Source organism: Convolutriloba macropyga, chromosome 4 (genome assembly GCF_964194025.1).
Source record: "Convolutriloba macropyga chromosome 4, txConMacr16.3, whole genome shotgun sequence".
Taxonomy (NCBI): Eukaryota; Metazoa; Xenacoelomorpha; order Acoela; family Convolutidae; genus Convolutriloba; species Convolutriloba macropyga.
Window position 1 is genome coordinate 58,824,267 of NC_134471.1, and position 26,026 is coordinate 58,850,292.

Consider the following 26,026-nt stretch of genomic DNA (forward strand, 5'->3'; position numbering starts at 1 on the left):
CAAAACAATGTAGCTCAATCACGTCAAAATACTGAGAAATAACCTGACAATATTATTACAGTCTCTTCGTTTTAAATTCTGTGTCGAAAAAGTTCAGAAAAAAACCGTCTTTCCAGCTTGAGGGCATATGAGAGAAATAAAAGACAGTTTTTTTATAGTTTAATATTTTGCCTCAAACTTTTTCTAATATAGCTCAACATGAAGAGCTTTTGAGCTTGAGACTCAGATTCATGCAATCAAAAATCATATCTTTTTTTGCTTTGACCGTTTTTCGAATGATTTTGAAATTCAGAAGCAAAAATTTTGTCACAGAAATCACCAAACAGTGTGATTACAATTTTTATATTTTCAACTGAAAAATGTTTTAAAGGCATGCAAATAATTTCAACTAGTTTGAGAATTGGAAATTTTTGATACACGTGCTAATTTAATTGCTCACAAAGAATTTGTATTCAATTATTTTTGCAAAAATACAAAATTTTGGGATCTATTCCGTTTTGGCCCCCCAGTTTTTTATGACCCCCCAGTAACAAATTATCTGTTGTTATATAGCACGTTACTATGTAAAAATAATGCACTTGCGCCTGAGGGTCATAAAAATATATTCCCACTAAGTTGGGTGGAACAGAATAGATCCAAATTTTGTTTTGCACTTTATCAAATTTGGCTGGGCTGCTACAGATCACACAATACGGGATCCCTTTATGTATGCCAGTCAAACTTGACAAAAGATATAACAAATCGAAGGCAAAGATATATGCCTAAGACCTGTCTGTGCTATAAGTCTCAATTTAAAATAGTTGGGGGGCTGAAAGTATTAAATTTATAAAAGAGTAAATATAAAATTACAGCTTACTAATTACCAGTTGTGTAGTGGTGAATTGGAGGTGAGCTGTTGGGCGATCGTTCACTTGGGTGTTTCTTCAGTTATGTTATTTGACGAAAAAGAAAGTTTTTAAAATTAAATCTGGAATTATTTGTCTAAGTTATTAAACAATTTTGTTCGACTATTTTATTGTTAAAGTGAAGTTAAATTTTGAGAAAAATGAAAGCAGTTGTCTGCTGCTTGTTTCTGGGAGTGATTTCTGTCTCTCTCATTTTATTCCGTCCCACTTTGCTGAGAGAAACAATTAATTCCTCTCAGCTCCGTTTGGGCCGATAGGGAGCGAATCACAAACTCACGTTCATAGTGAGGTGCTTCTTAATTTTCCTATTGGCCGAGAAGGCAAGAGAATTAACTCTTTTTTATCTCACGGAGAAATTATTGAAACTCCAAAAAATAATAAAAATCTAAAAAGCTGAGAGAATCAATTATTGATTTCGTAGGCGCCTGTTTTCTGCTTTTCCCCTTCTTCTAAAACCGCAACAATTATGGTTTTCTTGGGGGCTTTTTATGAGACTCTATTGTCTTTTCCCCTGAAGCAATCTGCTTCATCTTTATTGAAATTGGGGGAAAAGATCTGCATTGCAACTGTCAAAAGCAGAAGTAATTTAAATCAAAAGAAACTGTGGTTTTACAGGCCGCCTACGTTCAACAACGTACATTTTCTATCCTGGATATAAGCGAGGAGATCCAGGCCTAAAGTTGTGTTATTTAAATAAGTCGAACTGAGTTGTTTAAATACTTGTGTACTGGTAGTCTTAACAAGCGTTAGTTTGTTTAGCGCGCGGCGAAACAATGGTTAATTAGCGCCTAAATACGTTCGCTCTAATGCGGGATTAATTATCCGCTCATTTGTAACGGCTCCCTTAATACTACAACTTTAATACGAAGTATATGCCATTATTGCAAACAATTTGGCAACAAAAATTCAGTCTGATAAAATGACTCATCCTCGCCTCTTCGGTGATCAAAATCGCAAAACTTTTCGCCTTTCTCATTCACTTGAGCACAATAGATAACTAACTGATTTAGGAAAGCTTCCAAATTTTCACTTCGTTTCCTTCGAGTTTTATCGTAAATCCCCGGGTGGTGATATTCAGCTCGAACTTGGTGTATTTGAGTCATAAGGCCATTTATAATCAAGTCATAAAAAATTTCGATTTCTGAAGATTCGGCGTCCATTTTCATTAAAATTCTGGGCTTTCCTCCGTAAATTTGCTCTCGTTTATTTGGTTGACGGTTGAGAACATGATTGAACATGAAATCACTTAGTCGCGAAGAATTAACAGTCGATGTTTTATCTGACTTCCTTGTGGGTCTGAACGACAGTCCAATCACATTTCCGATTCTGTCGATATCTTTTTTGTCAATATGTGCTTTGACCTTGTAAAAGGTCAGAGTGCCTTCTTTATCAGATAGCGCCATGTTTTTGTAGAAGTAAACATTCCAGCCACAATGTCCATAAGCAGTTTCTAATTTATGCAATCTTTCTACATGAATTGGATTTGGTTCAAAACCGACTGCGCAAATATATTTCGAATCTAAAGCCAATTTTTCTTTTCGCTCTTTGATGCTTCCAAATTGTTGGTCAAAGTATGTCAAAAACTTTGCGTCCGGATATAAATGTGGCTCAAACAGTTTGCGAACCGTTATTCCGATGTTGGCGCCAACGTCCAGGAATATATGATAGCAGCCGTCAAGAATTGAGCCATTTTCAGACCTCAAGAGTGACCTCGGCTGGTACGAAAATGTGTTTGTTTTGCTGGTTGGTGCCAAAAACCCGGTGATTGGTCCATGAGAACCCGAGTTGAACAGGCATCCGAAGGTTATTAAACATGCTGCTATACTGCAGTAAGTGAATATTCTAGCAGAGCGGCGAAAATAACCTTGAAATAAAATATCTGCATATGATCTCATTTTGAGAAGAAATTAATAAGGAATCAATGTCAACAAAGAAGGCAAACTGAACTTAAAGAACCTGAAGTTTTGAATTCTCAGTCTATTTTTCTCAAACCAACTTAAGTCAAAGAAACAAAAATAAAGTTCAAAGTACTCTTTGATTTTATATAATTATCTGCATTCGCTGCTTCACGGAAAGTCAAACGAATTAAGTAACAAAAAACAAGACAATTTGTGCTAATATCAAGCAAGGTAGACAAATTATTAAACTTTTTTACCAACAATGAGTGACTTGGTCAAGAAAAGTTACCTTGCTCTTTACACGCACTGAACTAATCTTGAACTTGATAAAGACGGCATATTGAGTCATCTTTAAATATTGAGTCATAATTTAAAATAATAATAATGAATTATATGTAGAGTGACAGGCAATCAACAAACAAAAGACATTTATTAGGTTAAAAGTAGCAGTCAAAATGTAAAGTGACAAACTACATAGCCATGTACATAACTATCTGATCAAAAGATTTTAATTGATTTTGCAGTATTGAAAATTTTAAACTGAAATCACCTTGGAGCGTAAAAATTAGCTAAGAGCGTAAATTTGTTACATTTGTCGATGGCAAGATTTTGTTTTGTTAACCCAGTAAAATGCTGAGAGCACTAAAATAAATTGGTGTGAGCAGTGTTTTGCTTCAAAGTTTCTTTTCTTTCCATTTGAGAAATTTTTACCCATTTTTGTTACCGATCCTTTTTAACCCTAAGTGAGGAAATTAGTTAAAGCTTTCGTTTAAAGGTTTACATCATTTATGGTAAGGATAATTGTAGCGATATACTTATCAGATCATCTTCGACGTCATTAATTAAAACGAAATTTAAAATTGTTCTCAATTTTCTGCAGCTTATCAAGAATAGAAACTTTCTATTTCACCTGAAATCTGAAACAGTAAAAAAACATATAGAGATTGTATGAAAAATGCATTAGAGGAGTACCAGTCAGCCATTTCAGAGAAACTTAAAACGTTTCTGATTGAAAAAGACAACCTACATAACTATATTAATGTCTATGATCAAGGCCTTGACAAAAATTATTTCTACACAAAGTCAGTGTCAGGAGCAGGAGAGTGCAATTTAAGGTCAGCTGCTCAAAAAGTAGCAGCTTATGCAAAAGAAAAGAGGAGAAAATTGAATTAGCTTTTTACATAAAGGGAATGTAGCAATATGACGAAAACAAAAACTGAAGGATTATCAATTGCGGGGAGAAAAAAACTGCCGGCAAATAAAAACTAATACCTCAAAGATGCAGTAGTACTAATTGGAAGCCGATCTGGAGAAAAAATGTAACAACTCATCAACCTTGAAGTCTATCTTCACATCTGTTGGAGCTACCAGCCATTCAATATTTTCATATCTCTGGGTCAACCTTTTAATCCAAAAGAAACCCAACCTGAAGTTTTGTTGTGAAAGAATTTGCGAGAGTCAAAGAGCAAAAAAAACGTATATAAAGTAAGAAAAAGTGTTAGAATATCGATCAAACTATAGTCTTAAACTTAGTGAGAATTAGAAAGAAAGTTTGACTTACCAGATCAGAAAGACAAGCAATATGACTTCGATCAAAGAAATTATATAAATGAATCGTCAAGAAATGGTGCTGAGAATCAATATTCGGTTCAAATTGGTGAGTCTAGATAACTATTATTAGAGTTAGATTAATTGATGTAAAATCTTCCCAGCATGTATTAAATGATGATGATATCTCCGGAAGTGTGAATGAATTCGTAGAAAAGTGCAAATGCATTCCATTTATGGTTCCCATTGCGACTGATTTGCAGAAGCAAACCATATTGGGTAACCCTTGCGACCCCCACTATAAATCACGGTGCTAAGATTAGTTTTGTATCTTGACTTTTTCACACTGATAAATGGTATATATACAGCTGATTTTTGAGTCCTTTTTCATCCCCAAATTCAAATCACCATCTTGATCTAATAATCAGATCTCTCCTGTAAATCTCTAAATTCTTCTGTAAAATATCATTTTGTTATTCTCTCTTTTTTGAGAAATTAATTCTTTTACTTAGTTAAAAACGCTTTTTATTCCGCTTGCGAAAGTCCATAACCCAACAAAAAGAAATACCAAATCTACATTCGCTAATAAGTAGTTCGTTAGAACTAAGGTCACACTTGAACAAAAGGTTTTTGATTTTACATCTTCTGACAAAATTTTGCGACGCAACTGTATTGGTAGTACATGGTACATATATACTTGCGTATATGCATGACTAAAAGTATACAAATATATGTGAGAGAGCCGTTAAATAAAGACATTATATTAATGCTACACAATTCTGTGCTGGAAGAGATGTTTAAATGCTGTTGGAAAGTTCAACCCTATTGTTAAAAGAAGAAGTCAGCCATTTGTCGTACGAAAAATAAAAGTTACGCGGGTAAAGGTTATGAATTAGTTGATTTAGCCTAATATCAAAGATGATAATTTTAACTAAAAAAGTGTAGGATAGTACACGAATACAAGACTAATGTCTGCTTCAACAATTTCCCAATGCGGCTGTTTTGATTTTTTTTACATTTTGTATTTAAACATTTGTACAGTTTACTTGATAGAACATATCAAAATAATTATAATTAAAGAAGGATGTGTTTACAGCCTGACCATTTTGGTAAAAATGATTTGCTATTACTATTTTACTTGACCTTTGATCTCGCAGCCAGCTGAGTAATTGCTAATGAGGTCTTGTGTAACTTTGTTTTTATGGCTTATAGATCAATCTTGCGAAGACAATTTTTGATCTTTTTAATGGTTTTCATTCAATATGTTAGTTTCAACAAACGATTGTTTTGAGTTTTGCCAACTTTTATTCTTTTTTGTCTTTATAGTACTTTGCGTTATACATGGTCTGTCTTCTAGAAAAGAATTAGCCAACGAATCCTGTTAATAGCTATTAGTTTTTAACGTCTTTAAAGTTATTTGGTTTTGCCCGATTTTTTTTCCGAATTCGTTGTTGTCCTATTTGTCGAGTCGAAACATAGTTTCAGTAATGACAGCTGTCATATGCTTTCTATTCAAATATAAAACAATCTGTCTAATTGTTCCCACGCATTTTAGTGGGGGAGGAAATATATGCATATATGCTCAAATGGGTTTTTTCATAAGTCGATTTTGGCCGATCAGTATAATCATCGTAGAGAGTTGTGAGTGGCATCATTAGAAAGCCTTTGCAATGTAAAATATGGAATATGGAATTAAAAAGTTTTTGGTTTTCGCGTTTTACCGGGAGCTATTGAGGTTTAAAGTTTTTGTGAAGACGAGTTAGTATTCCGTTGTTCATATTCACATTTTCCGTTTTTTTGAGCGAATTTGGGCCAATTTTGCTAAAATATGTTAAAATTGTTAAAGCTAGTGGTATTGAATTTATCTTTAAAGATAGGGGAGTGTTGCTGAGCTGTTCAAGCAGATTTTTTTTGCCGCAAATTTGTCTAAAATTTTCGAAAAAACTGAACCAAATATTTGTTAGTCTATTTTCTTAAAAATAGCCAAAACTAGACATCTTATAACTGCGGTCATAAATTTGTAAGCTCAAAAAGAGAGCAACTTGAAAAAAGGCATATCTGAATTTGATAATTTGTTTTTGCTGAATATTTTATGCTTTTGGACTCAGTCTCGGTTTTCTTGCAAAATTTAGTGGACTTCTTTTTACTTTTTGCCTATGTTCATCTTTGTTTTTTTGGCTGTGCGACATACAAGTGATAATGATATATCTCGATTGCTTCCACAGGACGTATAACTGAACCTATTTAAAGATTTCAATGTATAACTATTTATTTTAATAATTTTCAAAAAAGACTTTTCTGACTCAATCTCAATAAGAAGAAGTTTCAGATACATGTTTTGATATAAACATTTTTTCTTCTTTAGTTATTCATTGTGACTAATGGCTTCGACCATTTAATTTAATAAAAAGTATTTTAGATTTCTATACTGTTCAAAATTTGGATTTCGTTTTTTGCCATTTCTCAATAGCCCTCTTATAAGGAAGACCCGTCGATGTTCGGATGAGAAGCAAGTGACGGCTTACAATTCTTGTCAACAACATCTTGTAAATATAGTGATTTGCACGCTGTGGAGTCGAATTTTTTGTGACGTTTTGGTATCTGTCTGTATTTTTCGTTTTTGTGTAGTCTCGTGACTTATTCTCATTATTAACCGGCCCAATTGGCTTTCTGAGGTGTCACAATTTATTCTTGCGGTCTTTGTGGAAATCTTATGTCTGTTATGACTTTTGTGAACATTTGTTTTCAATGATATATTTGGGTTCTTGAGCTTCGCCAATTTTAATTTTTTTTCAGTCGATTTGTGCTTTGGTTTCTAGACAGACGGGCCACAGCCCGTTCTCAGTGAGCTTTAAATTTTTCTTTATACCACTTTTAAAACCAACCATTTGTTTTACTACTGTTACTAGGAGAGTTCATAAAAATATTTGAGATTTCTAAATTTTATTTGTTCTTTTTGAAAGATTTTTGTTTTTTTAAGTAATAATAATAGTGGTAGGTCCCATTGGCTTTGCAAAATTGAGCAATTGATAATGTTTTTAGTGGCATCATTAATGTTCTTAGTGGCAAGTTTATGGTTTCAACAGCTTCACTGCCGTTTTCACGCAAAGTTGAATTGATCCTTTTTATTTTGCCGGTATTTGTACTTCTTTTTGTATTCTTGTGACGTACTCTGGATACTGACAGGTCTCAATTGCTTCCTATGGAGACAGATATGAACATTTTTGTGATTTCGCTTAACATCTAATGATAATAATCAGTTTGAAATTAAATGTTTTCAATAGAGAAACTTTTTTTTCGAAATTCGCACCTTTTCGCTCTTTACTTTTTCGACCTGTTTCCCAGACGATTGAGGGCAGATCCCATATCATTTCTAATGAAGATAAACCTATTTTTTGTTTAGGTTTTATCTAAGTGAGTTGGATTCTGTTATGTCTCTTTTAATATAGACATCGAGTTTTGGTCGGAATTAATGTTTTTTATTGGATTTTTATGATTGCTTTTCTAGTAGTCCTGCTAAAAAAAGTTTCATCGGCCCTCAAACGTGGCTTTTTTATTCCATTAGTTGTTTATTGAACGATATGTATGTTTTTGAAAATTTTTGTATCTCCTCATTCTTTGCTAGCTAATTAAGTCAAGAATGTGGAGGAGCGGTGTCGGAACATTATGTGCATAGGCACATTACCGAGCCTTCTTGTTTGGTGCATGTAATCTAAAACTATAGAGTAAAATACTCTTCACTGCAATGGTTAACTATGTTGGGAAAGATTATATTTTTTCTTCATATCCTTCAGCTTGTGTATTGTCTTGTTTTGATGTTTAATTTTGTCTTGTTTTTGTTTTGGAAAACTTTTTAAACTCGGTTTTTTTACCGTGCTAAAACAGTTTTCCTATAGTTAGTTTCAGTAACTCCGCCACTGCCGGTCCCCAGCCCGGAATAAAAAAGGAGGAGGGTTTAAACCACAACCACACGGAACATACTGGAAAATCTCAAAAAGTCAGTCTTTAACTTGACTGGAGAAAATTTCCGACAACCTATATAGATTTCATCAATTTCTACAGGTTTTGTATGAATTTGTATTTTTAAGGACCTGAGAGCAAAATCAACGGTAAAACCTGGCTTGGCAAAATCAACGGCAAAATCAACGCTAAACTCACGAACTTAGTTATGAATTTACCCTAATTCAGAGAAAAATCAGAGTCTGATTCAGAGTCTGGTTCAGAGTCTGAATCAGAGTCTGAACCAGAATAATTCAGAGTCTGATTCAGAGTCTGAATCAGAAAAAATCAGAGATAAAAGTTACGCGGATAAACTTTATGAATTAGTTGATTTAGCCTAATATCAAAGATGATAATTTTAACTAAAAAAGTGTAGGATAGTACACAAATACAAGACTAATGTCTGCTTCAACAATTTCCCAATGCGGCTGTTTTGATTTTTTTTACACTTTGTATTTAAACATTTGTGCAGTTTACTTGATAGAACATATCAAAATAATTATAAGTAAAGAAGGATGTGTTTACAGCCTGATCATTTTGGTAAAAATGATTTGCTATTATTATTTTACTTGACCTTTGATGTCGCAGCCAGCTTAGTAATTGCTAATGAGGTCTTGTGTAACTTTGTTTTTATGGCTTATAGATCAATCTTGCGCAGACAATTTTTGATCTTTTTAATGGTTTTCATTCAATATGTTAGTTTCAACAAACGATTGTTTAGAGTTTTGCCAACTTTTATTTTTTTTGTGTTTATAGTAATTTGCGTTATACATGGTCTGTCTTCTAGAAAAGAATTAGCCAACGAATCCTGTTAATAGCTATTGGTATTTAACGTCTTTAAAGTTATTTGATTTTGCCCGATTTTTTTCCGAATTCGTTGTTGTCCTATTTGTCGAGTCGGAACATAGTTTCAGTAATGACAGCTGTCATATGATTTCTATTCAAATATAAAACAATCTGTCTAATTGTTCTGACGCATTTTAGTGGGGGAGGAAATATATGCATATATGCTCACATGGGTTTTTTCATAAGTCGATTTTGGCCGATCAGTAAATTCATCCCAGAGAGTTGTGAGTGGCATCATTAGAAAGCCTTTGCAATGTAAAATATGGAATATCGAATTGAAAAGTTTTTGGTTTTCGCGTTTTACCGGGAGCTATTGAGGTTTAAAGTTTTTTTGAAGAGGAGACAGTATTTCGTTGTTCATATTCACATTTTCCGTATTTTTGAGCAAATTTGGGCCAATTTTGCTAAAATATGTTAAAATTGTTAAGGCTAGTGGCATTGAATTTATCTTTAAAGATAGAGGAGTGTTGCTGAGCTGTTCAAGCAGATTTTTTTGCTGCAAATTTATCTAAAATTTTCGTAGAAAACTGGACCAAATATTTGTTAGTCTATTTTCTTAAAAATAGCCAAAACTAGACATCTTAAAACTGCGGTCATAAATTTGTAAGCTCAAAAAGAGAGCAACTTGTACTTCCAATAGCTTTAAAAGTCCTCTGCAATTATAATTATGCCAGTTTTTTCAGATTTAAACTCAATAATTATACAAAATGCATTATTTATTTTGGATATACTGAAATTTTTTTTTACAAATATTGATCTATTTCGCGACCATTTGAACAATGGAGCGTTTTCTTAGACGAGCAGCAATATCAGGGCCGATATTGATCTCACCCGGCATCCTTACGGTGATTTTTTTTAGATTTCAATCAGGCACCGCCTTTTTCTAAATTACCTCCGCATTTATAGATTTTTTGTAAATAGCTGACATGAATCTCAAATCGGGTTTCAAAAATTGAGAGATACTTTCTACAAAAAGGAGCCAATCAAACATATATTCTGGTTTCAGAGTTAAGCTCATGGTGTTTACGGCTCTGATAAGATGTTTTTTGTAAAATTTAGTGGAAATCATATGTTTTCTATCATTTGTAAAAAATTTTGTAGTCCAATGATTTATTCACTCCAACCAAAGATCCAATTGGCTGTTTAGTACTGTCTCTTATGACTTCGAATTTGTTTGTTTTAAAGAAAATTGGTCAGTTTTTCAAATTTGCCTTTATTTTCTCTTCTTTTTCCCAACTTCTGGCGTAATATTATTAAAAACAGGAAGAAACCCATATCCTATGAGTCATAAATTAATGTCTGTAACGGTTTTGTTTCTAACTAATGGCTCTTGGTTTTTATACTTTGAGTTTTGATTTTTTATATATAGGAATAATTGCGTTTTTTAGGTTCTTTTTGCTCCCTTGTCAATATACAACCTCCTTGAAAGATCCAATTCAAGGAAAGCAGAATTCGAAAAATGCACATCTTGAAAAAAGGCATATCTGAATTTGATAATTTGTTTTTGCTGAATATTTTATGCTTTTGGACTCAGTCTCGGTTTTCTTGCAAAATTTAGTGGACTTCTTTTTACTTTTTGCCTATGTTCATCTTTGTTTTTTTGGCTGTGCGACATACAAGTGATAATGATATATCTCGATTGCTTCCACAGGACGTATAACTGAACCTATTTAAAGATTTCAATGTATAACTATTTATTTTAATAATTTTCAAAAAAGACTTTTCTGACTCAATCTCAATAAGAAGAAGTTTCAGATACATGTTTTGATATAAACATTTTTTCTTCTTTAGTTATTCATTGTGACTAATGGCTTCGACCATTTAATTTAATAAAAAGTATTTTAGATTTCTATACTGTTCAAAATTTGGATTTCGTTTTTTGCCATTTCTCAATAGCCCTCTTATAAGGAAGACCCGTCGATGTTCGGATGAGAAGCAAGTGACGGCTTACAATTCTTGTCAACAACATCTTGTAAATATAGTGATTTGCACGCTGTGGAGTCGAATTTTTTGTGACGTTTTGGTATCTGTCTGTATTTTTCGTTTTTGTGTAGTCTCGTGACTTATTCTCATTATTAACCGGCCCAATTGGCTTTCTGAGGTGTCACAATTTATTCTTGCGGTCTTTGTGGAAATCTTATGTCTGTTATGACTTTTGTGAACATTTGTTTTCAATGATATATTTGGGTTCTTGAGCTTCGCCAATTTTAATTTTTTTTCAGTCGATTTGTGCTTTGGTCTCTAGACAGACGGGCCACAGCCCGTTCTCAGTGAGCTTTAAATTTTTCTTTATACCACTTTTAAAACCAACCATTTGTTTTACTACTGTTACTAGGAGAGTTCATAAAAATATTTGAGATTTCTAAATTTTATTTGTTCTTTTTGAAAGATTTTTGTTTTTTTAAGTAATAATAATAGTGGTAGGTCCCATTGGCTTTGCAAAATTGAGCAATTGATAATGTTTTTAGTGGCATCATTAATGTTCTTAGTGGCAAGTTTATGGTTTCAACAGCTTCACTGCCGTTTTCACGCAAAGTTGAATTGATCCTTTTTATTTTGCCGGTATTTGTACTTCTTTTTGTATTCTTGTGACATACTCTGGATACTGACAGGTCTCAATTGCTTCCTATGGAGACAGATATGAACATTTTTGTGATTTCGCTTAACATCTAATGATAATAATCAGTTTGAAATTAAATGTTTTCAATAGAGAAACTTTTTTTTCGAAATTCGCACCTTTTCGCTCTTTACTTTTTCGACCTGTTTCCCAGACGATTGAGGGCAGATCCCATATCATTTCTAATGAAGATAAACCTATTTTTTGTTTAGGTTTTATCTAAGTGAGTTGGATTCTGTTATGTCTCTTTTAATATAGACATCGAGTTTTGGTCGGAATTAATGTTTTTTATTGGATTTTTATGATTGCTTTTCTACTAGTCCTGCTAAAAAAAGTTTCATCGGCCCTCAAACGTGGCTTTTTTATTCCATTAGTTGTTTATTGAACGATATGTATGTTTTTGAAAATTTTTGTATCTCCTCATTCTTTGCTAGCTAATTAAGTCAAGAATGTGGAGGAGCGGTGTCGGAACATTATGTGCATAGGCACATTACCGAGCCTTCTTGTTTGGTGCATGTAATCTAAAACTATAGAGTAAAATACTCTTCACTGCAATGGTTAACTATGTTGGGAAAGATTATATTTTTTCGACATATCCTTCAGCTTGTGTATTGTCTTGTTTTGATGTTTAATTTTGTCTTGTTTTTGTTTTGGAAAACTTTTTAAGCTCGGTTTTTTACCATGCTAAAACAATTTTCCTATAGTTAATTTCAGTAACTCCGCCTCTGCCGGTCCCCAGCCCGGAATAAAAAAGGAGGAGGGTTTAAACCACACAGAACATACTGGAAAATCTTAAAAACTTAGTCTTTAACTTGACTTGAGAAAATTTCCGACAACCTATATAGATTTCATCAATTTCTACAGGTTTTGTATGTATTTGTATTTTTAAGGACCTGAGAGCAAAAGCAACGGTAAAACTTGGCTTGGATCGCGAACTTAGTTTACCCTAATTTAGAGAAAAATCAGAGTCTGATTCAGAGTCTGGTTCAGAGTCTGAATCAGAGTCTGAATCAGAATAATTCAGAGTCTGATTCGGAGTCTGAATCAGAAAAAAATCAGAGTCTGATTCAGAGTCTGATTCAGAGTCTGAATCAGAGTCTGAATCAGAGACTTTCAGAGCCAAATGTGACATGAACAGACTCTGAATCAGTACTGAATTGTTTCTGAATATCTTCCTGATTCAGTAATTAATTACTCTGAAAGTTAGGTACGGGAGGTCAAACTCGAACAAAAGGTTTTTGATTTTACATCTTCTGACAAAATTTTGCGACGCAACTGTATTGGTAGTACATGGTACATATATACTTGCATATATGCATGACTAAACGTATACAAATATATGTGAGAGAGCCTTTAAATAAAGACATTATATTAAAGCTACACAATTCTGTGCTGGAAAAGATGTTTGAATTCTGTTGGAAAGTTCAACCCTATTGTTAAAAGACGAAGTCAGCGATTTGTTGTACGAAAAATAAAAGTTACGCGGGTAAACGTTATGAATTAGTTGATTTAGCCTAATATCAAAGATGATAATTTTAACTGAAAAATTGTAGGATAGTACACAAATACAAGACTACTGTCTGCTTCAACAATTTCCCAATGCGGCTGTTTTGATTTTTTTTTACATTTTGTAATTAAACATTTGTACAGTTTACTTGATAGAACATATCAAAATAATTATAATTAAAGAAGGATGTGTTTACAGCCTGACCATTTTGGTAAAAATGATTTGCTATTATTATTTTACTTGACCTTTGATGTCGCAGCCAGCTGAGTAATTGCTAAGGAGGTCTTGTGTAACTTTGTTTTTATGGCTTATATATCAATCTTGCGAAGACATTTTTTGACCCTTTTAATGGTTTTCATTCAATATGTTAATTTCAACAAACGATTGTTTTGAACCTTGCCAATTTTATTCTTTTTTGTCTTTATAGTACTTTGCGTTATACATGGTCTGGGTTCTAGAAAAGAATTAGCCAACGAAACCTGTTAATAGCTATTAGTTTTTAACGTCTTTAAAGTTATTTGATTTTTCCCGATTTTTTCCGAATTCGTTGTTGTCCATTTTGTCGAGTAGGAACATAGTTTCAGTAATTACAGCTGTCATATGCTTTCCATTCAAATATAAATCAATCTGTCTAATTGTTCCGACGCATTTTAGTGGGGGAGGAAATATATGCTCAAATGGGTTTTTTCATAAGTCGATTTTGGCCGATCAGTATAATCATCGTAGAGAGTTGTGAGTGGCATCATTAGAAAGCCTTTGCAATGTAAAATATGGAATATGGAATTGAAAAGTTTTTGGTATTCGCGTTTTACCGGGAGCTATTGAGGTTTAAAGTTTTTTTGAAGAGGAGACAGTATTTCGTTGTTCATATTCACATTTTCCGTATTTTTGAGCGAATTTGGGCCAATTTTGCTAAAATAAGTTAAAATTGTTAAGGGTAGTGGTACTGAATTTATCTTTAAAGATAGAGGAGTGTTGCTGAGCTGTTCAATTAGATTTTTTGCTGCAAATTTGTCTAAAATTTTTGTAAAAAAGTGGACCAAATATTTGTTAGTCTATTTTCTTAAAAATAGCCGGAACTAGACATCTTAAAACTGCGGTCATAAATTTGTAAGCTCAAAAAGAGAGAAACCTGTACTCCCAATGGCTTTAAAAGTCTTCTGCAATTATAATTATGCCAGTTTTTTGCAGATTTAAACTCAATATTTATACAAAATGCATTATTTATTTTTGATACACTGAAAAATTTTTGTAAAAATATTGATCTATTTCGCGACCATTTGAACAATTGAGCGTTTTCTTAGACGAGCAGCAATATCAGGGCCCATATTGATCTCACCCGGCATCCTTACGGTGACTTTTTTTTGAGATTTCAATCAGGCACCGCCTTTTTCTAAATTACCTCCGCATTTATAGATTTTTTGTAAATAGCTGACATGAATCTCAAATCGGGTTTCAAAAATTGAGAGATACTTTTTACAAAAAGGAGCCAATCAAACATATATTCTGGTTTCAGAGTTAATTTCATGGTATTTACGGCTCTGATAAAATGTTTTTGTAAAATTTAATGGAAATCATATGTTTTCTATCATTTGTAAAAAATTTTGTAGTCCAATGATTTATTCACTCCAATCAAAGATCCAATTGGCTGTTTAGTACTGTCTCTTATGACTTCGAATTTGTTTGTTTTAAAGAAAATTGGACAGTTTTTCAAATTTGCCATTATTTTCTCTTCTTTTTCCTAACTTCTGGCGTAACATTAGTAAAAACAGGCAGAAACCCATATCCTATGAGTCATAAATTAATGTCTGTAACGGTTTTGTTTCTAACTAATGGTTTCTTGGTTTTTATACTTCGAGTTTTCGTTTTTTTATATATATATAAGAATAATTGTGTTTTTTCAGGTTCTTTTTGCTCCCTTGTCAATATACAACCTCATTGAAAGATCCAATTCAAGGAAAGCAGAATTCGAAAAATGCATATCTTGAAAAATGGCATATCTGAATTTGATAATTTGTTTTTGCTGAATATTTTATGCTTTTGGACTCAGTCACGGTTTTCTTGCAAAATTTAGTGGACTTCTTTTTACTTTTTGCCAATGTTCATCTTTGTTTTTATGGCTGTGCGACATACAAGTGATAATGATATATCTCGATATCTTCCACAGGACGTATAACTGAACCTATTTAAAGATTTCAATGTATAACTATTTATTTTAATAATTTTCAAAAATAACTTTTCTGACTCAATCTCGCTAAGAAGAAGTTTCAGATACATGTTTTGATATAAACATTTTTTCTTCTTTAGTTATTCATTGTGACTAATGGCTTCGACCATTTAATTTAATAAAAAGTATTTTAGATTTCTATACTGTTCAAAATTTGGATTTCGTTTTTTGCCAATTCTCAATAGCCCTTTTATAAGGAAGACCCGTCGATGTTCGGATGAGAAGCAAGTGATGGCTTACAATTCTTGTCAACAACATCTTGTAAATATAGTGATTTGCACAATGTGGAGTCGAATTTTTTGTGAAGTTTTGGTATCTGTCTGTATTTTTTGTTTTTGTGTAGTCTCGTGACTTAATCTCATTATTAACCGGCCCAATTGGCTTTCTGAGGTGTCACAATTTATTCTTGCGGTCTTTGTAGAAATCTTATGTCTGTTATGACTTTTGTGAACATTTGTTTTCAATGATATATTTGGGTTCTTGAGCTTCGCCAATTTTAATTTTTTTTCAATCGATTTGTGCTTTGTTCTCTGTAAAGACAGGCCACAGCCCGTTCTCAGTGAGCTATAAATTTTTCTTTATACCACTTTTGTTTTACTACTGTTACTAGGAGAGTTCATAAAAATATTTGAGATTTCTATTTTTTACTTGTACTTTTTGAAGGATCTTTGTTTTTTTTAAGTTATAAAAATAGTGGTAGGTCCCATTGGCTTTGCAATATTGAGCAATTGATAATCTTTTTAGTGGCATCATTAATGTTGTTTGTGGCAAGTTTATGGTTTCAACAGCTTCACTGCCGTTTTCACGCAAAGTTGAATTGATCCTTTTTATTTTGCCGGTATTTGTTCTTCTTTTTGTATTCTTGTGACGTACTCTGGATACTGACAGGTCTCAATTGCTTCCTATGGAGACAGATATAAACATTTTTGTGATTTCACTTAACATCTAATGATAAAAATTAGTTTGAAATTAATTGTTTTCAATAAAGAAACGTTTTTTTTCGAAATTCGCACCTTTTCGCTCTTTTTTTCGACCTGTTTCCCAGACGATTGAGGGCTGGTCCTATATCATTTCTAATGAAGAAAAGCCTATTTTTTTGTTTAGGTTTTATCTAACTGAGTTGGATTCTGTTATGACTCTTTTAATATAGACATCGAGTTTTGGTCGGAATTAATGTTTTTTATTGGATTTTCATGATTGCTTTTCTAGTAGTCCTGTTAACAACAAGTTTCATCGGCCCTCAAACGTGGCTTTTTTTATTCCATTAGTTGTTTATTGAACGATATGTATGTTTTTGAAAATTTTTGTATCTCATCCTTTGCTAGCCAATTAATTCAAGAATGTAGAGGAGCGGTGTCGGAACATTATGTGCATAGGCACATTACCGAGCCTTCTTGTTTGGTGCATGTAATCTAATACTATAGAGTAAAATACTCTTCACTGCAATGGTTAACTATGTTGGGAAAGATTATATATTTTCTACATATCCTTCAGCTTTTTTTTATGTCGTCTTACTTTTAATTCGGCTCACCAATTTACTAGCTTCCGGTTTGCTAGCGTCCAGCTAAGTTGATTTTCAAATCTCATTGCAATAACTAACAGTTTTCTGAAGCAATTCCTTAAAGTGTTATGGTACCGGGCAAAAAATCTAATGATAGCGTAACATGTTTTCATTTTCTTCTCCCAACATGTTATGCATCTAGTTATTTTCTCCTTTTAATTATCTGAGCAGTTTTCGAATTTGTGGTTCTGTTCGTTGTATGATTTTGGTTTCTTATATTATATATAACGAGTTAGAGAGCCTACAAAGTAAAGCTCCAATTACGGTAAATATAATATAGGGCTAAAAATTCGTGGTGCGGTTTTACGGGAATCAACTGGGGCAATCGACAGTGTATTCCAGTTTCTTGATCTAAAGCCAGCCTCTACCACAAATAGCATTTTTTAGCACCAAACAAGACAGACATTGCTTCTTGTTGCGTGTTTCTTCCAGTTTTCTCTTCTCCGATTGAAATTTGCATAAACATTTATTTATTTATAGTTTAACTGTTGTGGCTGGCGTACACGTTGGCAAATCTCTAGTGGAGGGCATTCTATCAAACAGCAGTCGCAGTCTGAGACCAGTGAATGCAAGTGGCAGACAACTCATGGTCAGGTGTGAGTTTGACCTCTATCAGCTGAATGACCTCAACGTCGTAGAACAGGTGTGTTTTGGTTGATCCCGTATTGAAAAGTCACGGAATCTCAGCGCATCTTTTGCGGGAAAAGCCCCTAAAACCGCTGATAAGAGAAAATATTAAAAGCGCCGGATTTTTAAAACAGAATTTCAGCACAAACTGAACTGAAACTTTCTACATCCGGTGCTAAATATTCGGCATTTTACTCCGAACTTTTCCAGCTTATTTCAGCGCTTATTGCAACCCACTATCATCACAACAGTTGCGAATTAAGTAGTTTTCCGATGCATCTCAAAATATTTCTTTCTCAGTACTCTAAATAACATAGTCTTAGTGACAGCATACATCCTATGAGTTAGAAACATACAATTTGTTTTATCTTTCTGTTATAGAGTTCAATTTTGTGACAGGGCAGTCGAAGCAATATAGATTATAGCTTTTGGGATCTTTTCTGTTTCAGCCCCCCCCCCACCTCCCAGCTTGGTCGGAATATATGTATTATGACCCCCAGGCGCACGTGCATTATTTTTTTACATAGTAACGTGCTATATAAAAAAAACGTAATTTGTAACTGGGGGTCATAAAACACTGGGGGGGGGGGGGACAGAATAGATCCGCTTTTTGATTCTTAATATGAAGTTGTGTACATGATGATGATGATTGCTCTTTAACTGTCGTTTCTCAAAATGATGATAACCAATTGTTTGTTTGACATGTATCACAATATCTTAATGCACGTGCTCTTGATTTATCGACAACTTTCTGAATAGACCATCTTTAAAAACAAATTTGGTAAACAACATTCTGCAACTCTAGGACCCATCTTAAAACCCCTTCCTTTTTTTGTCTTCGAAATTACATTGTGGGGTGGATGTGTGAAGGGAGATTATCCAGACTATCGAGTTGAGGCCGAGGAAGGTCGTCAAAACCGGTTGGATCCAAACTTTACAACCCATCCTCAGCCCCCCCCCCCTCCTCCCTGTCGCCTTTCAGGTCATCGAAAAATAAGAGTCATGGATCGGTTTGCTTGTTCAATCATTATCGCGTTTTGACCATGAAATACAACCTAAGAGCTAAAGATCTGGTCCAGTCTGAAGTAAATCACGATAACAATTCATCCCCACCTACTCACTGTTCATTGAATATCACTGAAAAGGTGCCAGTTTCTATGTCTCCCGTCAAAAGTTACTCACAGGAACAAACCACTAACAGTTCAGTAGAAAACGTTATGTTAGACACCTCAACTGGTTTAACACAGCAGATAAGCGAACTGACAATTAACGACGACATATCTCGTTTCCTGATTCCAGTTGGAACTATCCTTTTTTATCCCGACAGAAAAGATAACCTATATAAAGTCTCCATCTTGGAGCACGACTTGGTCAGGTCAAAGGTGAGGTTCTTGCATTGGGGTCCAAAATACGATGAATGGGTGTGCTCGAAATCAATTTGTACCTATTCACAATTCAGTCAACTTTTGTCAACAGTGAAAAAGATACCGAAAAATCTATCTGCACGCATAGACGAGTTGGTTCAATCTGCAGCACTGGGCAGTGGTCCATCAGGCCCCAGTGACAATCCAAGCAAATTACCAGATTTGAAAACTATTTGCAGTAAAAATATTCCAACGATCCGCTATATCCCCGTGAAGTTTCGAATGCCATGGTCCGGGATTATTACGTCAATCATAGAGGACTGCATCTCAAATCCTGACTGTGTTGATAACTGGAAGAAGTTTTTTTGCAGTTAGCAAATGTGTTTTGCGTGCTTCCAACAGGGGGGGGGGGGTAAAAAACATAAGCAGCAGCAGGAAAACTCATTGATTAATAGATTTGAGCGATGGAGATCGGGTGAGTATGCTTCCCTTTGGTACGAAGCGGCTTCAATGAAGCAAGCGAAAAATTAAAGTGACAGCACAATGGAAGCGCTAGCCTCCCGAATGAAAACACTTTGTCTTCAAGGACAGTTTGGTCGTGCGGCAAAGATTTTATCATCGGAGGGAATAGCACTCGACAACAGAAAAACACTCATTGAACTCAAAAAACTGAATCCAGAGGAAAACGAAATTCTTGAGCCGTTGGAAGACTATAGCTGCGAAGCTTATCAATTCGATGAGGGAAAGGTTTTTTTGCAGCTCCAGTCTTTTTCGAAATTCACAGCAGCTGGGCCATCCAAAATGTACCCAGAGCATCTTCTCCACGCAATCAATTGTTCAATTTCTGATCAATCCAAGCGGGCAATGAATTCCCTAACCAAATTAGTGAACTTGGCCAGCAGGGGCTAGCTCCCAAGTTTTGTGGCTCCAGCTTTTTGTAGTGCTACATTAACAGCATTGAATAAAAGGAAAACCGGCATTAGACCTATTGCTATGGGCGAAGTTATTCTTCGCCTTGTTGCCAAGTGCATTGCAAAAGAAACAGCCGTCGAGGCGGTTGAGTTGTTTGGTTCAAAGCAGTTGGGAGTTGCTGTCAAGGGTGGTGCCGAGAGCATAGTGCATGCCACAAAAATAACCTTCGAAAGAATGAAACTTGTCAAAAGTGGTGGCATACTTCAAATTGATTTCAGAAACGCATTTAATTCAGTGAAGCGCAGTCATCTCCTCGGCTCAACAAAAGTTTTGATGCCTCGTATAATTTCATTTGCATCCTTTTGTTACTCGAAACATAGTGATTTGTTCTTCAATAGCTCAATTGTTGACAGTTAGGCAGGAGTGCAACAAGGTGATCCACTAGGTCCTCTTTTGTTTTCATTGGCCATCTGGCCTCTTATTGACGAAATCAAAAGCAAAATACCGAATCTCTTGCAACATTGCTGGTATCTCGATGACGGAATTATTGCAGGAAACGAGATCGAACTTTGTATAGCGTTAGAAATTTTCTCAGAATCAGGAGAAAAAGTTGGTTTGGAACTCAGGAAGGATAAGTGCGAGCTATGGTCATTCGAAAGCATGACAAAAACTAACAGTTTGATCAAGAGGAACTGCGTAGATGGAATTGAAATTTTAGGAGCTGCTATAGGATCTGACGCTTTTGTTTCCTCTTGTTTACTCAAACGCGTTAAAAAGTAAGAGGAACGTCTAGACAATTTAGCATATGTAGACGATCCTCAATGGGCTCTTGGCATTTTGCGTTTTTGCCTTGGTGCTCCCAAAATGGTCTACTCTTTGCGATGCAATTCTCCTTCGGACGAATCAAATAAAATCCTTCGATAATTTGATTCGGTTCAGCGTGCAACCTTTGAAGGTATTCTTGGAGTTTTGTTGTCAGACACCTCTTGGGACCAAGCATGCCTTCCAATCAATAAAACCGGTGTAGGAATAAAACGATCAGCAGATCAAGTTCAGGCTGCATACGTCGGATCTGTTTTTCAATCCTCTGTTCTTGTAGAAAAATTAACAGGCCATAATCCAACTGAAGACATCTCATTTGTTAAAGCAGTTGAAGAAATGAGCGAAATTGCGACGACATATCCTTCTCAAAGAAAAATTCAGGAGGAACTTGATAACTCAGCCTTTGACAACTTGTTAGGAAAACAAAGTTCCATAAGAAAAAAAGCTCGCTTACAATCTCTTTCTCTACCGCAGTCTGGTGCCTGGTTATCCGCAGCCCCAATTCCAGCTCTGGGACTACACCTATCTTCCAATGAGTTCCGTGTTGCTCTCAAATATCGTCTGGGTGTAAAATTGTACGAGAACAAGAGAAAATGACCTTTTTGTAAATCTGGGACTCTAGATGTAATGGGCGACCATGCGGTGTCATGCCATGGTCGCGGTGATATGATCTCTTGTCATAATCGTATACGAGACAAAATTACATCAGCTTGCTTGGGAGCTCTTTGGTCACCCGTCTCTGAACAGAAAAGTTTACTACCCGACAATAACTCCAGACCGGGCGATATCTTCTTACCTGTTTGGAATAATGGTCTACCAGCAGCTTTAGACGTTACCGTCACTTCTCCCTTGCGGTCAAGCCTCATTATAAATGCGTCGGAGAAGAGTGGTTTCGCTCTGTCAGCTGCTGAGGACAGGAAGTACGAACAGTACGCCCAGAATTGTAGTGAAGTCGGAATTCAATTCATTCCTTTGGCTTTCGAAACGTTTGGAGGATTTTCAGAGACAGTTCGTAAGACCCTCAAACGAATCGCTACTCTGGCTGATAACAGAAATTTGCAGCCGGCGGGGTTTTCGGTAGCCTTCAGTAGGTTATCTCAATCAGTCTCTGTTACAGCAATTCGGGGGTCTGCAATCATGCTCCTTGCAAGGGATGAGAGATTATAGACACATATGAAACGAGAGCAGACCTTTGAATCCTTGTTGCAGAAGTTAAGAGGCGAGTCGGCATTGAATAGTGTGTCATCCATGAGCGGGGACAATCTACAGTGATAAGTTTTGGACTCACCCAATGAGCGGGGAGCCCAAATTTAATTAATTATCATACTAGTTGTACCTCAGTGGCGGGTGAAATGTGATTGTCCAGAACAGGAAGTTTTACCTCAAACAATTTTCCAAAAAGGAAACTATTTTGATTGCATGATTGATTGCATGGGTTGAACTGATAACAATGATCGTTGATCGTTTATGAACCAAGATTTTCTAATTTCGTGAATTAATTATATTTCATTGTGTATATTGAACAGGTAGTGGATTTGACAATGTGGGTGGGACTGCACTGGATGAACGAGAAGGTCTCCTGGGATCCCGGAGAGTACGAGGACACTAAAAGAGTAGATTTCACTGAGAAGTCAGACATGTGGATGCCAGACACTGGTTATTATATACAAAGTGTGCAAAACAATGGCGCTAACAGTTTTTTAGATCTCGCGTGTTCAGCTTATTTGCGCAAACTTCAACTCATTGTGTTCAATTTCTACAAAATATGAAATGAAATATGTCAGTTTTCATACTCACTTGGGCATCTTTGTTATACATTTTTGAAAAAAGCATTAGATTAAACAAGGAGGCTCGTTAATGTGCGTTCGCACATGATGTTCCGACCCGAGATCATCAACATTTTTGACTCAAATGGCAACCAAATGAATAGAAAATCAAAAACAAATGTTTGACTTTAAAGAAATCGTTACAATGATGAGGTGAAACTCAAAACTCAAATCAGCATTTTTTAAACAAAATAACTTCAATCGTCTTAAAAACCAGTAGCTTTTTACGGAAAAGTTCTCAAAATGAAATTCAAAAACGTCGTTAGGAATCCAATACGATTTGTCTTTGGTTAGACTAAACCATATAAAAGGGACTGCAGAATTACTTATAAAAAAACAATTTGCCAAACACAAATTATTTAGGTAATTAAAATCATTAGCTATTATCTGAATATTATGTTTTGTTCTCAATTGTCATTTATACTAATTCAATTAAAGTTAATTGAAAGTTTAAAAATGCTCACTTGTGTTTCATTTGAAAATCACTGGGACATGTAATTACTCGAATTTGCTCAAATAAAACAAGAAGAGACACAAATATTGACCAGTCGCAAAATATTTATGAAAACGCATATTGTAGAACAAACAAAACAACAGTTACATAATATCAATAAAAAACGTTAAAATTTGAATTATCGGGAAGCGGTTATGGGATTTATGGGATGGATTTATGTATTAAAGCGACTTAAAAACAAAAATTATGCAAAAATACATTAAAACCAAGAAAATTTCGAGAAAACCCTTAGTTTCAAAGCCATTAAAACCAATACATTTCAACGAAATTCATTAAAAACGCAAAATTTTCAATGAAAAGGCAGTGATATCTGTCATTCCTAAGTTACCAAAAATTTATCACAAAAATATTATGACTATGAAAACGACAACAAATACAAGCAAAAACAAAAAATTCATTAGAAAAATGCGAAGGGAAGGAGCCATTAAAACCATCCGTTTTTCTCTGAATTTTTTTCTGTGATCAATTGAATTCCTTCTATAAGCCAATGGGAGCTCTCGATATTAGGATGATATGATAAGATTTCTAAAGGAACCAAAAATTTTAAAAAATATATCCACTTTTTAAAAAAAAAATAGAAAACTCGTGGCATCGAAATCGTAAAACCAATAGTTGGAAGATAAAAACGCTAACCAATTTAATTTTGGGTGCAGTAGAGAAGAAAGTGGTTCTCCCATTCGTGAGACTGACTTAAAAGAACACAAAAATAGGTTTAAGATTGGTTAAGGTTAAAAAAATAAAAAATAATTTTTGAAGTCGTAACAGCCATTAGCTGTTCACTTAAATCACTAGATATGTTTAGTTGATGCTCATAAGGGTGCCTACTTCAATTTTAGTCCACAAGATGGCCATAAGACTACGGCACAACAGTTTACACCTCGATATCTCGAAAAAAAAATGAAATTGCACAAAATCCTTTTAATTTCATGTTCTACGCTAGGCGAGCTTTTTATCGATGCCACAGACATTTCTTTACGATGAATATTTCAATCGGCCAAAATTAACTGAACAAAAAAAACCAGTTGAGCACATAGTTCTTCCCCCCCCCCCCCCCACAAGTGGGGTTGTAACAAATGCGCCATGAGCGCTTGATTTTTTGAGAAGTGTTCAGTGATTTTTTCTTTTTGTTCCAGCCAGTTGTACCTGGTGTAAATTGTGCATAAGATAAGTTGGACATAGCTTGAAAAGAAGATCTTTTAGTTCAACATAGAGATGTGAAAACTGGAGGAACAATTAAGTCAGAGAAATTGTTTATAATACATGCCCAAGTTCCTGAGCTTTAAAACATTTGGTGTAATATTATTAGCACAATAAGCTTCCTCATTAGTGTCTTTTGAGTATCTTCAATATATATTTATTAAAAGTTAGCACCGCTGTGGTTTGAAAGTATTACGTGCTGTGGTTTGAAAGTATTGCAACAAAAATTTGTTGTTTTTATCGTAAGCATCAAAAACTTTTTCGGTATAATATCATATTATAGTATCATTTGGTGGTATCAGCTACAATAATGGCGAATTTAATTTTTTTGTGAGGGAGCCATTCTGAAGGTGCCTTCAATCTACCTGGACACTCATGTTTCAATGAAATGCAAGTATTACTCTTACAATTCGCAAAAATTTTAAGAGGTACTAAGGCTATATAGGGCTGGGTGGGGGGTAGGGGAAATGATCCCCTCACTAGAAATGCTTGCTCTAATACATACTTGGTCCATATTCGTAGTAGTGCATTTGCTTAGAACACCCATCAATCTGCTTTGAAATAAATTTTTGGAAAGCAGTTTCTCTGAAGCTTGACCTAATTAGCTACAAATGATATTATGGATTAAATTCTGGTGTTTTTTGGCTCAGGTTAATTCATGAATTTGTTTTAAAATTGCGAAAAAAGTTAGTCATTGGTTAAGAGAACTATTGCTTGACCATGATCGAACAGTCCCACAATGCCAGCAGATCTAACAAATGAATCATACGAAATTGTTTTTACTGCTAACAATTGCACAGTATCTAAATTAAAAGCAGTGGAAATATAATAGAGAGTCTATCCTTGTATACCTTAAGGCAAAACTGCAACTTTCCGATTGTAGGTCTTATTTTGTCTGACACACTACAAACTACTTATAATTTTGCCTGAGAGCTTCACAGCGCTGTGATATTGAATCAAAATTTTAAACATTACTGAACCATAGTTTTTTGGACGCAACTGTCAATTGGATGCTCAGACTGTGCAGTTTACAACGCGACGGCTTCCTGTCTGCACATAAGTAACATCATTATGTGTGCTCTCTGCCCAGAGCTTATTACATAACGTCAGATTCAAATGCTGTTCATGAAACGTTAAAGTGCAAATTCGAACATTTTGAAAATCTCTCATGATTGAGGAAATCAAAACAGCCGCTCTCTTTTATCAATTAATTCGCCTGAAACGGTCAAATGCATGTACACGTAGAACTAGAACCAGCAGCATTTCCTAGTAGGCGCAATCTTCCCACCCGCCATCCCCCCTCCAAACCACCACCAATTATTTTCAATCCAGCTCATTCTTTGGATGCTCAGTCCATCCCCACACACAAGAACAGAGATCAATAGAACTCTGAGTTTTCTATGCTATTTATTTAAAGCATGCTCTACCATTGGCCAAGATTGTCATTTTCGATTTGCAGCTGTACTGGTGGGTCAGTGAAGAAGGTGGCGAACTTCACTAAAACCGGGCTTGTCGAGCCCACACGGGAACAGCAAGAAAAAAGAATCCACACACGGGCTGGAGCCCACTCGGGTGTGTAGGACGACGCTACTGTCTCCAAATTTGGGTCATAGAGTTAAGGATGACGAACTTTTAGCGAGAAGAATCCTTTTGTAC

At 34.8% G+C, this 26,026-nt stretch overlaps 1 protein-coding gene across 5 annotated transcripts in view; it reads left to right on the top strand.

Moving 5' to 3' along the window:
* The window catches only part of LOC142338561 (acetylcholine receptor subunit beta-like 2), a 58,550-nt gene that overhangs the window by 23,037 nt on the left and 9,487 nt on the right, over window positions 1-26,026 (top strand). For 4 of the 5 annotated variants that reach the window (XM_075388353.1, XM_075388354.1, XM_075388356.1 and 1 more), the window contains exons 3-4: window positions 17,589-17,751; window positions 22,360-22,489. In XM_075388353.1, the coding sequence (XP_075244468.1) occupies window positions 17,589-17,751; window positions 22,360-22,489 (293 nt within the window). Of the gene's footprint in view, window positions 1-17,588; window positions 17,752-18,463; window positions 18,655-22,359; window positions 22,490-26,026 lie in introns of those variants that run through there. The other variant, XM_075388357.1, reaches the window with a different exon arrangement.